This window comes from Gavialis gangeticus, unplaced genomic scaffold (assembly GCF_001723915.1).
Source record: "Gavialis gangeticus isolate Ggan-Ray unplaced genomic scaffold, GavGan_comp1, whole genome shotgun sequence".
Classification (NCBI taxonomy): Eukaryota; Metazoa; Chordata; order Crocodylia; family Gavialidae; genus Gavialis; species Gavialis gangeticus.
In genome coordinates, this window is record NW_017729004.1 from 1,992,769 (window position 1) to 2,005,519 (window position 12,751).

Sequence of the window (12,751 nt, forward strand, 5' to 3'; positions counted from 1 at the left end):
AGAAGTGGTGCTGGCTCCTACCCTGGGGGTCTTCAAGAGGAGGTTAGATGAACACCTTGCTGGGGTCGTGTGACCCCAGTACTCTTTCCTGCCATGGCAGGGGGTCGGACTAGATGGTCTACTCAGGTCCCTTCCGACCCTAGAAACTATGAAACTATGAACTATAAATCCCACCCCGCCAGGCTAAATAACCCTGGGTCTTCCAGCCTTTTCTCCTCAGTCTTGCGTCCCAGGTCCCCCATCACTTTTATCGCTGCTCATTGCTGCTCTCTCCATCCGTACTTCTCAATCTCACTCCCCTTCATCCCCACATCCCAGGTATCCCGTTTTATTGTCTCCATCACTTTCACCCACATGGCTGTGCTGCCACTTGTTTCTTTTTCCACGTCCAACGCTGTCCCCGTCTTATGCTGCTCACGGTGAAGATGGCAGCACCGTCCCTTCGGGAAACGTGCACTTGCTCTGAACGTTGGAGTGGTTGGGTTGGAAGAGTGCTGTGGAAATGCCCGAATTCCTTGAAACCACGGGATCAAAGCCTTGGTTTTGATATCCTAATTCGGCAGATTTTAGTCTGAGAGGAGATATCTTGAGTTTGAAAGCCAATAGGACATCTTTGACAAGTTTGCAGATAGCCATTGGGTGCGGTTGCAGATACTCTGAAGGGCAGGATCCAGAATGACCCGATGGTCCACAATCAGTGAAATGAGGTTCAACAAAGTGTGTGCAAATATAGATGGGAATGACTGGCTCAGCTGCAGTGCTGCAGAGAAGGACGTGGGAGTTACAGTGGACCATAAGCTGAGTATGAGCCAGCAGTACTTTCTTATTGCTGAAAAAACCAACAGCATCCTGGGTTATATTAACAGGAGTGTCACCTGCCAGTCAAGGGAAGTGATTCCCCCGCTCACTCACCTGGATGGCACGCTGTGTCTAGTTTTGGGCCCCACACTTCAAGGAGGATGTGGACAGGTTGGAAAGAGTCCAGTGCAGGGTGACAACAATGATCAGGGGCCCGGACATAGGAGGAAAGGATGTAAGAGCTCGGGTTATTTAGTCTGGAGAAGAGAAGACTGAGAAAGGATTTGATCGCAGTCTTCAAGTACCTGAAGGGTGATTATACAGAAGATGGAGATGGCCTTTCGTCTGTGACTGTAGGAGCAATGGCCTCAAGCTGTAGCAGAGGAACTATAGGTTGGAGATCGAAAAAACTTTCTGATTATGAGGGATCAGGCACTGGAATAGGCTACCTAGAAAAACTGTGGGATCTCCATCCTTGGAAATGTTCAGAAGGAGGTTGCATAGCCCCTTGGCTGGGCTGGTTTAGTCAGAGACAATCCTTCATTGAGCAGGGGCTGGGCTAGGAAGCCTCATAAGGTCCCTCCCAGCCCGACTTTGTTATGATCCTGTCCGGGTGTCCAATCCCATTCTTCTCAGCCTGATTGTCTCATGTTTGGCTTCCAGCAGAGTTGACCCAGCTCGCTATCCCGAGGTGGATAAATTGAGCCATTTGCTGTGGGAAGGTCTCAAGCCACTCTGCTGCCTGCTGCACCTGGCCCTTAACTGTCCCAGCGTGTCAGGTTGGGGCAGGTCAGTCCCAAGGCCGGTGCAACCGTTGGGGCACCTTAGATGCTGTAAAAACCCTCCTCCACTTTGCCCTGTGTTTAGTCAGCTTTGTGCCAACCTGTGCCCTGTTCAAATTGAGCTGTTGAGCCGAGATCCTCAACCAAGAACCCCCTTTCTCCCTGCTCTGCTGTGTGACATGTTGAGTTCCCCTCTGCTCAAGAGTCAGCTGTGTTTTAGTGCTGTGGCTGTATAGCTCCAAGTACCAAAATCCTTAGTTTTTACTCAGAACTTACAGGAAAACGCATGTTGATCTCCAGGCCCCGGCAAGGGCTGAGTAAGGATTTCAGGATTAGGCCTGTAGTTTGTAAATAGCTTTGAGAGCAAAGATTTGCTGCAAGTGCAAACATTTGCCAGTATTACACTGGTAGCATTATGATTATTACATGTGATTTCTATAGCCCCACCAGAGAAGCGTGGCATTCACTCCGGTGAGAACTACGGCTTTCTTGTCCCCTTTCATTGTTGGCTGTGTATTGTGAAGCTGGTTGTTTAGTGCTTGCTTCTTGTAGGGTGCTGGTGAGATGCTGTTGGTGAAGGGTAAAGGGAGACCTTGCTAATAATCTCGTCTAGGCATTTCTTTCTGTTGCCTTAGCTGTTGGAGTAGCTAGGGGCATTTCAGCGTACGTGCCTAGTATACATGTAATTTCATGCTTAACGCTTCAATAAAAATAGGCAAACGTCTGTGTGGGGTTTAGATTGTAGCCATGTTGGTCTAAGGACATAGGCAGATGAGGTTCTTTGGGTAAATCTAATATCTTTTATTAGACCAGCTCAAATAGTTGGAAAAATCCTCATGTGTAAATGTCTGTGATTCCCCCACAGATACCATTTGAAAAATCCATGGTTGCTTGGAGGTTTGGAGGCTATGGGCTATGGGGTCTTTCATTTCTAGGCCGCACAACCTCTCTGAAGGAATCACTGTTCCTAACCCTGGGAGACTATTGGATGTCTTGTATGGAATGACCTTGATGGATCTCAGTTCTGTGGTGCCCATGTCATAAAAACAGCAATGCAAATTGGCATCCCAGTCGGCAGTGACAGCAGAAAGGCCAAGGGCTGAGTGGGCCATAGAGGCTGAATGCCCCTTTCTTACAGCTGTGACCTTTCTCTCATGTGACAATGGTGAAGAACCACAAAAGGACTCTCTTCTAACAATGAACAATGAACTTTACTACAATAATGAAAATAGCATTTGCTCCAAAACTTTTCTCTCTTTTTCTTTTTAGAGCTTGCACTTAGAAACTTCCCCATCACCCTGCTTCTGCCTGGATTCTTGCTGCAGCTGAAGAAACAGAGCACGTGTGTTTATAACCTTCAGGTTCAGGTAGAAGCCCATTGATGAGATACTGGGAAAAGTTACAGCTCTGCTGCCTGAACTGTCCTTTTGCTTTGGATAAAGAAAGCGCTTCACACATGGGGGCTGTCAGTCTTTCACTAGCATTCAATCTGTGTTTAAATACTAATATACAAACAGTAGTCATGATTGGTCACGTGTTTCATCTTCTGCAGGTGGCCTCGCAAGCCACTGTCTGTGTTAGCTGGTGAGTATCATTAGTCTGGTGGAATGGTGAGAATCTTCCAGTCTAAGAAGCATATTTAAAAAGAAATATCCTCATATGAAATGGATATACCTCTGTGCCCTCAGGGGTGTTTGTTGAGCCATTCAGACATAAGTACTTTAAGACTCAAGTGAAAGGTACTTTTTCATTTTTATGGTAAGTCATCATGAGACAGTAGAATATCCATATACTCGGTATTTGTGCACTTAGTATTCATTTAAAGGCAAATAACAGGGATAGTGAAGGAGCTAAAGCAGTGAAAGGAATGGAAAGCCTTGCTCTGCTTGGGGCACAGGTGATATCTTCCCCTGTTGTAACCCTGCCTCAGGTCATTTGACCAAAGGTGAGCAGTAAGCAAATGACTGTCCTGAAAAGTTGATACTGGAATGTCCAAACATAACAGAAGTAATTCATCCTGGTGCTGTTGGGGTTTTGCACAGTCTGTGCCCCTGTGCAGAGCCTCTAGTGCAGAGGTGAGCCGACATTTGGGCCAGAGGGCCACTTGGGGGTTTTGGTGAGCTGCCATGGGCCAGGCCAGCACTCTCTGTCCCCCAGCCCTGCAGCAGCTCACCAAAATTTCCTATGTGGCTCTGCCTGAGGACTCGGCCCCACGTTGTCACCACCCAGTGATCCCAGGGGCTCCTTGGAGATCAGCCTGCATCCTTCATAGGCAGGGCACACTCTGGGGCTGTGGGTGGGTGGGGAGTGCCATCTGAAAGTGGGATGGGTGGACAGGGCCGGGACTGGTGCCAGGATTGCGAGGCAGTGACAATGCAGGGTTGGTGCCTGGGACAGAACTGTGATCCAGTCCAGGCACACCCCTGCCCACTGAACTGAAGCACATCTCAGGGATGTGCGGGCAGAAGATCGTGGCTCTGCCCTGGGCCCTGGCCTCAGGCTGCCACTGCCCTGTGATCCTGGCCCTGCTCACATATCCCACTCTTGGATGCCACTCCCTGGCCACCCGCAGCCCCATCCCATCCACGTGGCTGAGTTCGCCTTGCTCATGAGGGTCCCAGATAAATATGGAGACCCTGCCCACCCACTCTGTTCAGCACCCCCAGTGGTAGGTGTGGGGCGGACAGGCCAAGGTGCCTGGGTAGCAGGGCTGGGTCCACCAGTGGCTTCAGCTAGAAGGAACTGCTGCCACTGGGGCTTCCATGAAGTGGAGTCCAACCACCGCCCTAGCTCTGCTGTGTGCCTGGGGGCGGTGGGATCAGCTGCATGCATCATAACCCTGGCTGCCCCTCACGCCTGGGATGGGCAGAGCCGAGAGACCTGTCACAGCCCAGATGGAATCTCTTGGTGGGCCAGATCCAGCCCACGGGCCATACTTTGCCCACCCCCACTCTAGTGAGAGGGATGTCAGGGGTTGGGCCACAGACAGTCATTTCTCTGATTGCAAGCACTGTGGAGAAAGGTTTACATTTATCTCCATGACTGTACAGTGCTTATCCCAAGGGGAAGGCAATTCTTACTGGGATGCCTGGGCAGTACAGTAATATAGTTAATAATAAATGATACAGCTACTTCCTTCTGCATGCCCTGTGCCTGATGTAGACCATATTTATAAAAAGCTTTTGGTGACAGTGCTGCTCCTATACTGTTAATGTGTCTTTGTGTTTTAAGAATTACATGCTGAAATCTTTATATTTATCCTCTCTCAACATCTACCATATTTGCAGAAGTGAAAAGATGTTTTTTTTCTACCTGTTAACACTATATATCTGAAAATCATGTTGGGCTCTTGCCTCTCAGTTCATCAGTAATCCTATTGTCCAGTTCAAATCTAGGGTCAAATGTTGCTCTTCTGTGGCTGAAGGGCCTGGGTAGTGAGTTGGTGAACCCAAAAGCCTGGTAGTTCAAGTCTGGGTACGAGTAAGTCATCTTAAGTCTCTATGACAGTATAATGCTGAAGTAACTTCACTGTTGTCAGTCGTATTATGGCAGATAAATATCAGAGGGTAGAACAGAGTCATTAGCTGAGAATCATGTCGATGATATATTAAACAAAATAGCATCTATCTCATTCTCCTGTGGCTTTCAGGAACAGAAGCTCACCTATTTCAGTAAGTAACTAATACTCAAAATCCCAAGAAGAAATGGTGATGAGTAAGAATATTCTGTTTTCACATGCTTGCTTTTCTGACAATAAAAATAGTTCAGAAATTTCTCTGCTGAGGCCAGGCATTTGTCTATGGTTCCTCTTATCAAACTGTAGTTAGAAACCACAGCCTAACCTTTGTAAACAGTCTATTTTTAAAATTGGCTTTGCTGCAGGCTGTCTTCCCTTAATGAACATTACTAAATTGCCTTTTAGGGAATACAGTAGTTTCTTGTCAACCTTATTTTCCTCTCCCTCCCTCTCTTTTAGACAGAATGAGTGCAGTAAGAAGGAAAGTCCGTGCTTTTGTGCGAGTCAAGCCAACAGCTGATTTTCCTCAAGATGTAATCAGATTTGGGCCAGACAACAAGGTAAAGGAACAATAAATACCATGAGCATCAAGGGCCTGGATTTTGATTGACGTTATGCCAGTAGAGATGAGGAACAACTGTGGAGTGTTACTGTCAATGGATTTATGCCCAGGATGAGTTTGCTCCAGTTTCTGTTATTATGGTACATTGATGTTCTCAGGAATATAGAACATGAAACCAAAAGGAATCTCCTGGATTCTCAGGTCTAGTTCCTTGCTGCTGCAGGCAAACAAGGCATATAAGCCTCTTCATTGATTTATTTTAATGCTAATTAAGTTGCTTGTTTGTTCCTACTACTTCTATGAGAAGCCTGTTCCAGAATGTCACTCCTCTGATAGATTAGAAACCTTCTTCTGATTTCCAGCCTAAATCTATACTCCAAATACGTACTCATTTACTCGTTTGTACTTCTGCCAATGTTGTCCTTTTGCTTAAAGAAGCTTTTCTCCCTTCTTGCTGTTGAGCCCTGCCATAAGAGCAATCGTGTCCCCTCTCAGCCTTCATTTAGTTAGGCTAACAAGCCACATTCTTTTAGTCTCATCTCACAAGATAGATTCTCCATTTCCCTGGTCATTTTAATAGTCCTTCTCTGCACCTGTTCCAGTTTGAATTCCCCTGTCAAGAATATGGGTAACCGGAATTGTGTATGGTATTCCGGGTGAGATCTAACTCATGCCACATACAATACTTCATTCCCTCTGGTGGAATGACTTCACTGGAGACCTCCAAGGATTGCATTTACCTTTCTCCTGACCACATCATGCTTGCAAATTAGCATCCTTCTATGACTGACTAATATATTTACATCTTTTTCCTTCTCTGTCATTTCCAAACTGTGATCCTCTTATTTTTAGCAGAGATTTTTGTTATTAGTGCAGAAATACATGGCCTTGCTCTCTGTGCTAGTACATTTCTTCCCATTTATCTAACACCAATCTGCAAAGCCATTCAATCATTCCTATGACATTCTGATCCTCCTCTGTCTTGGCATTGCTTCCCACCTTTTTGTCACCTGCATATTTCATTAGCCCACTTCAGCTTTTAGGGACCAAATTTGTAAATCAAAATATTGTACAAGATCCATCCCAAGACCAGGCCCTGAGGAATGCTGCTAGTTACCTCCCTTCTAGCCTGATAGTTCTTGTTTCAGCATAGCCAGTTCTCATCTCCCCTTCATTCAGTTTCTTACCCATCTTACAATTCTTGTATTGACCCTCATCTTCTCCAGCTAAGCTGGTAATTCCCCATGTAATACTGAGTCCTGAGAGATTAGTTCACCATACTACTCTAGTCTAAACTATCAGCTATTTCGTCAAACGAGAATATCGGGATCATCTGCCACAACCTCTCTTTGCTGAACCCACATTACATTTTGTCCTGTTTTCCATTTATCTCTGTGTATTGTATTTAATTATTTTTTCCTTCAAAGGTTGTTTTAAAGCCTGGTATAATATAGAGGTCATCCTTTTCATCTTTTTCTTCATAGAGCATAGATATCTCCATCAAGAGAGACATTAAGAAAGAAGTTGTCAATAACAAACAGACTGATTGGTCCTTTAAATTGGATGGTGTTCTTCACAATGCATCACAGGACTCAGTTTATGAAGCAGTAGCAACACAGTTGGTGTCTGAAGCACTGGGTGGCTATAATGGTAATTTTTCGTGCTAATAATTAAGTATTTTAAGCATTAGTGGTGTTCTCTGTCTGAGGAAGGGATGTCTGTGATGTTACATTTGAGAAATGAACAAGTTCTGCTGAGTTTATTCCTCATTTGAAACTTTTTCAGGCACAATTATATGCTATGGACAAACAGGAGCTGGTAAAACTTATACCATGACAGGACTAGGTAAAAACTACCAGCATCGAGGGATCATACTCCGAGCTATACAACAGGTACTAAAGATTTAAATGAGGAAAGAGTAAAAGAAAGGATAACTAATACAACTAGCATAACATCCCTTGCCTTCCTTGTTCTGAAACGTTTGTTAACTCCCCAATTACAGAATCAGGATCACCACCAATCCTTACTTCCTGATTTTAACAGACCCACCATGCACACTGCAAAAGTAGTTTTAGGGGCTGCTAAATGATCCCTAAAGAACTCTCAGGATCCATACCGCATCAGTGTCACAGCTTGATGTTCCACGGTGAGTTTGCATGGGAACACTGTGACCTTGTGCCTTGACAGTGGTGACATCTCAGTGAAACAGGGCAATAATGTATTGCAATGGACTGATGCATCATCCCATTGCATCATAAACATAAGAGGGCTGGGATATACAAATTTACCAGCTTCTCAAAGCTGGCCAGTTGAGCTCTGCATTGAGCCAAGTTTTTTGCATATCTCTGCAGTAGCCTGCTGACCCATGCACAACAGATAAACAGCATGTGGGGTTGGCATAGCCTGCCACGACCAAATGATAGCTGGGAAGTGTCTTATTGCCATGTACAGAGATTAATATTACTTGCTTTCATTAGTTCCCCCAGTGTGCAAGGTACTTTCCAGTCATAAAGAAGGACTAGCCCTTGCTGGAAAGTGCTTGAGCTTATTAACTCATTTTTCTTGTCTTTAATTCCCTTCTGAATAATTTCATTTGAGTTATATTTCTTGAAGCTAGTGTTAATGGTTTTTGTGCCATTAGAAAAAAGCAATCCAGTCAGCAAATGGAGTGTCCTTTTATGAATTGTTTAAAGAGGACAGAGAACATCAGTTTCACTTTTATTTTAGCTGCCCACCCTTGCCTTTAAAGGCATGATATTTTCATTGCAAGAATCACATGGAAAATCCTATTAAAAGACCTCCTGCAATCCAGCTCAGAGGTAGCTCCACACATGCTGAGAGTTTTTCGCATTCTGCAAAGCCACAGATAGATGGAAGCCTTGTTTGTGTACTCATACTGCCATTGACAAGCATCTGATTTTCCACGTAGGTGTTCAGGGCAATTGAAAAACATGTTGATCAGTCCATCACTGTCCGAATATCCTACCTGGAAATCTACAATGAGGTCCTCTTCGATCTTTTGTCCTCTACATCAGGAAACACAGCAGGGAATGTTCAGATGAACATAGTGGATGGCCCACAAGGTGTTCACGTGAAGGGCTTGTCTGTGCATCATGTTAGCTGTGAGGAAGATGCTTTAAGTCTCCTGTTTCAGGCAAGAAGACACAATACCTTCTTATTATTTCTTATCCTAAGATTTTTATTTTCATTAATTTGATCAAGGGGCAGGATGGTGCTGAGGGATTCAAGCAGCAGCTGGGACATCTGATTCTCAGGGTGAAATTGTAAACTCTTTCCATCCCTTTTATGCTGGGTAGGAGGACTGGAGTGACAAAAGCTCCAGTTCTACCAGAAGATTCCCCTGGTATTGCACTCGGGGAGACACCTGTAAGGCTGACCTCTGTGAATAAGGGGTATGCCAATATGGGAATGGAAGTGGAATGGAAATGGAAGTCAACCACTGCAGGTCCTGCAACTTAAACAGCTTCCCCACAGCGGTCAGAGGTGTAACGGGCTACTCTACCTGATAAGAGCCCAGGACTGGGAGTGCACAAAGTGGTTTGTTTTCAGTATCCCAGTGATCATAATCAGGAAGTCAAAGAGTAGTGTCCACAGAGTCTGTCTGGTTTCCTGCTAAAATCCTTGCCCAGGCTGTGTTGGCATTCCTTTCTGAAGGCATGCTTACTCACTGTCCTGAGCCAAATCAGAACTCTCCCGTAGCAAATAAAGATACCAGTGGCACTCTCTGAAGCTGTATTGGGTCACTTAAGGCATGCAGACTGCTTGATAAGTTATACCAAGGGGACTGTCTTATATCATGTGGGTGGGTGAATCCCAGGAGCATATATACATCTGTACCACTGTCACACACACATTCCTTAGTTCAGACAACAGGAATATGTATAATTTGTTAGCTCCAGCTCTAGGAAGCATGTCACACCAGTAACTGATTGAAGCCCTGGAAAATTTTTGTTTGGTTTTCTAACTGCCAAGACTGCATCAGATGTCTGAAAAAGAGCAGCCTTAGAAACCAGTTGGGTTACCAACACAACGGCCATTCTCTGTTTTTAGAAAGGAAGAAGGTGGTGTTGTGATTAAACACAGGACTTGGCAGCCAGGGAAAATGTGGATGCAGTCTGTAGCTATAAGTTTGCACATCATCATCTATTCTATGTGATGTAAATGGCACCTGCAGTTAATCATGTCTGCAAATTGTGGGCATAGGACAGGAGGCTGACATTTGGCAACTCTGCCCTTTCTTCTCTGCATTTCTCTCCATATCTGTAAAGTGGCATAGGAGGTTTTCCAAAGACAACAGCTTGACTAAGTTCCTATTTTTGGGTCTCCTTTCCCTAGTGTGAAGCTGGCTGCATCTCTAGCTCTCAAAGATTCGTCCCCTTTGAGGCACAGACAGGCCAGCCCTCTTTAGATACCAGTGGCAGGTGCCTTCATGCCTGCTTTTTCACCAGTCTGTTGTGGAGAAACAATCACATTACCCCTAATTGAAGCATTTGCTTGTGGTCCCTTCCTACCATATAAAAAAATTGTAGTTGTATATTATACTTAGAATTTGGGGAACTCTTTGCTTCTTGCTTATCAAGGAACTAAAACTTGGACTGAGACATTGTCTCAGAATCGGACTTACCTGCCTGCTCCTTTGAGAGCCAGACTGCTTGGAGAGATCGGGGAACTCTGACGTTTCTTTTAAAAGGCATTGGTGGTAAAACACTCCAGAGAATCATGCTAGTAATGCCCCAGAGCATTAGGCAGATAACACTTGTTCCTCAGATAGAAATCTCTGGATAAGCAAGTAATGATGTTGTTCTCTCTGCCTGTTAAAGATCCAAACAATGTTTATTTAACTGTGTGAATTTATAATTTTCTTTTGATTTATTCTACTGAGACTTATGTGTAAAACCACTGCCCTTTCTGACTTAATTTTCAGGGTGAAACCAGCAGAGTAATAGCTGAGCACACTCTGAATAAAAACTCCTCCAGGTCCCATTGCATCTTTACAATCTATCTTGAAGTAAGTGTTCCAGGATTTTTTACTCAGATCTCTAAGGGTATTTACAACTTTATGTTATATAATGTACTTCAGTTGTGTGACGTATTAAATATAAATTATTCCCCCCCAACCCCCAGTCTCATTCCAGAATATTGTCAGATGCCAAATACATCACTTCAAAAATTACCCTGGTTGATCTTGCGGGTTCAGAACGGCTGGGAAAGACTGGGGTAAGCAGACATAAAACAGTCACTCTTTCTAGGCAAGGGGTCTAGTTATGAAAGTGGAGTTTTAAGATTTTCTCACTAGGGTTAATGGAAACAGCCAAATCACATTTCCTTCCCCATTTACTGCTACAGAAGTCCTCAGGAGTGAATGAGCTCTAGATTTTCATTTGTGCAAAGTAAATTTTATTGTAGCTTGTTTCTGGGGAAACCAGTCCCAGAAGAAAAGAGCCGTGATACTGCTGCTTCTACATGGCTGCTCTCCCTGATGTAGCTATTAGTATCCCTTTGAATAATTTACACGAGTGACTAATTGCAGAGTTATCAAAACCTGATTGACACAAGAATCAACCCCTTAGTCAGTGAATAGGAAGAACAGTAACAGATCTTCACAATCCCCTTAAAGCAAGAGCTTGAATGTTTTCAGTAGCTGTAATGTTTTCTATGAAATCTGAAGATGTGTAGGTCTCCATACTCTTCCCATCTGATTTCTGATGCATGCTTCCTTAGAATCATAGAATCAATGAGTTGGAAGGGACCTAGACAGATCATCGAGTTCCCTCTCTCCCCAGGTGCAGCACTCTGCACTTGTCCTTGTTGAACCGCATCCTGTTCAGATCCGCCCACTTCTCCAACCTGTCCAGGTCTGCCTGGATGCGGTCCCTGCCTGCCGGTGTATTCACTTTACCCCACAGCTTGGTGTCATCGGCGAACTTGAACATGGTTCTCTCCACACCCTCGTCCGACAAGGTCATAGCTCAGTACAGGCAGGAGCTGGAAGCATTCAGCTTTACTTGGCCAAAGAACCTGTTTTGCACAACAGCTTCATGCTGCCAGTGGAATTTTTTTAGTGCCTGATGATATCACGTGGAATTGAGGCAATAACCTTCTTGGAACATTAGGGAACAACAACTGAAACCTTTTCAGAGCTCTCATGTGATCTTCTATATTGGGTCAGCAAAGAAATCCCCAGGGGCCTTGTGACAGACAGAGGGTTTCCCTTTTCAGGGCAAGAAAAGTCAGTGTTTCTAGCAGACTTACTACTTGCTTTCCAATTTGCTTTTCAGCCCTTTAGAAGCTGTAATCTCATAGTTACTTAATCTGTATTGGAGTTTTCATCTCAATACCCTTCCTGGTCAGACAGAGCCCTGGCATAGGATGGCGTAGTTGCGGCTGGTTCTGCTTGAAGCAGGGAGTTGGACTAGATGTGACCTCCTGAGGTCCCTTCCAACCCTTGTTTTCTATTATGATTGTATGATAAGCTCAATAAAGTGGAAGGTCCTCTGAAGTCTGGAAGTCTGTAGGGCTAGACTGGTTAAGACAGGCCAGTTTCTGTAGCCAGAGACTTACATATGGCTGACATTATTTCTGTCCCTTTTTGACTTCCCCATGTGAATACCCTGAATGGCTAAGTCAGCTGGATTCAGCCGTTGGCTTGAGTCCAGACTGGGACTCAAATTCACACTCCTAGAACTATAGTGAGCTGCTTTAACCCTCTGCCATCATGCCCCAATGCAGTGACATGTATCCTGCATTCTGCACTTCACCCAGAAATGTGTGCTGTGGACATGGTTTGCTTTTTTGGTCTTTGTTGCAGTCCGAGGGGCAGGTTCTGAAAGAAGCCACCTACATCAACAAGTCTCTGTCATTCCTTGAACAAGCCATCATTGCACTAGCTGATCAGAAGAGGGACCATATCCCCTTCCGGCAAAGCAAGCTCACTCATGTGCTTAAGGATTCATTAGGTAAGGACCTGGCATTGGAACAACCCTGACTAGAGTAACTGGAAGATGTCTTGGTTACAGTTATTACAGGCAGAAGAGGCCAGTGATGAAAAGCATGCAGTCAACGTTAGGCTAA

At 44.7% G+C, this 12,751-nt stretch overlaps 1 protein-coding gene across 1 annotated transcript in view; it reads left to right on the forward strand.

The window, feature by feature from the left end:
• Positions 1-12,751, forward strand: part of KIF9 (kinesin family member 9) — a 65,424-nt gene that overhangs the window by 2,188 nt on the left and 50,485 nt on the right. The window contains exons 2-9 of the mRNA XM_019508019.1: positions 2,850-2,947; positions 5,557-5,657; positions 7,144-7,309; positions 7,445-7,551; positions 8,589-8,813; positions 10,605-10,688; positions 10,805-10,897; positions 12,489-12,636. Of these exons, the coding sequence (XP_019363564.1) occupies positions 5,562-5,657; positions 7,144-7,309; positions 7,445-7,551; positions 8,589-8,813; positions 10,605-10,688; positions 10,805-10,897; positions 12,489-12,636 (919 nt within the window). The 5' untranslated portion in view covers positions 2,850-2,947; positions 5,557-5,561. The remainder of the gene's footprint in view (positions 1-2,849; positions 2,948-5,556; positions 5,658-7,143; positions 7,310-7,444; positions 7,552-8,588; positions 8,814-10,604; positions 10,689-10,804; positions 10,898-12,488; positions 12,637-12,751) is intronic.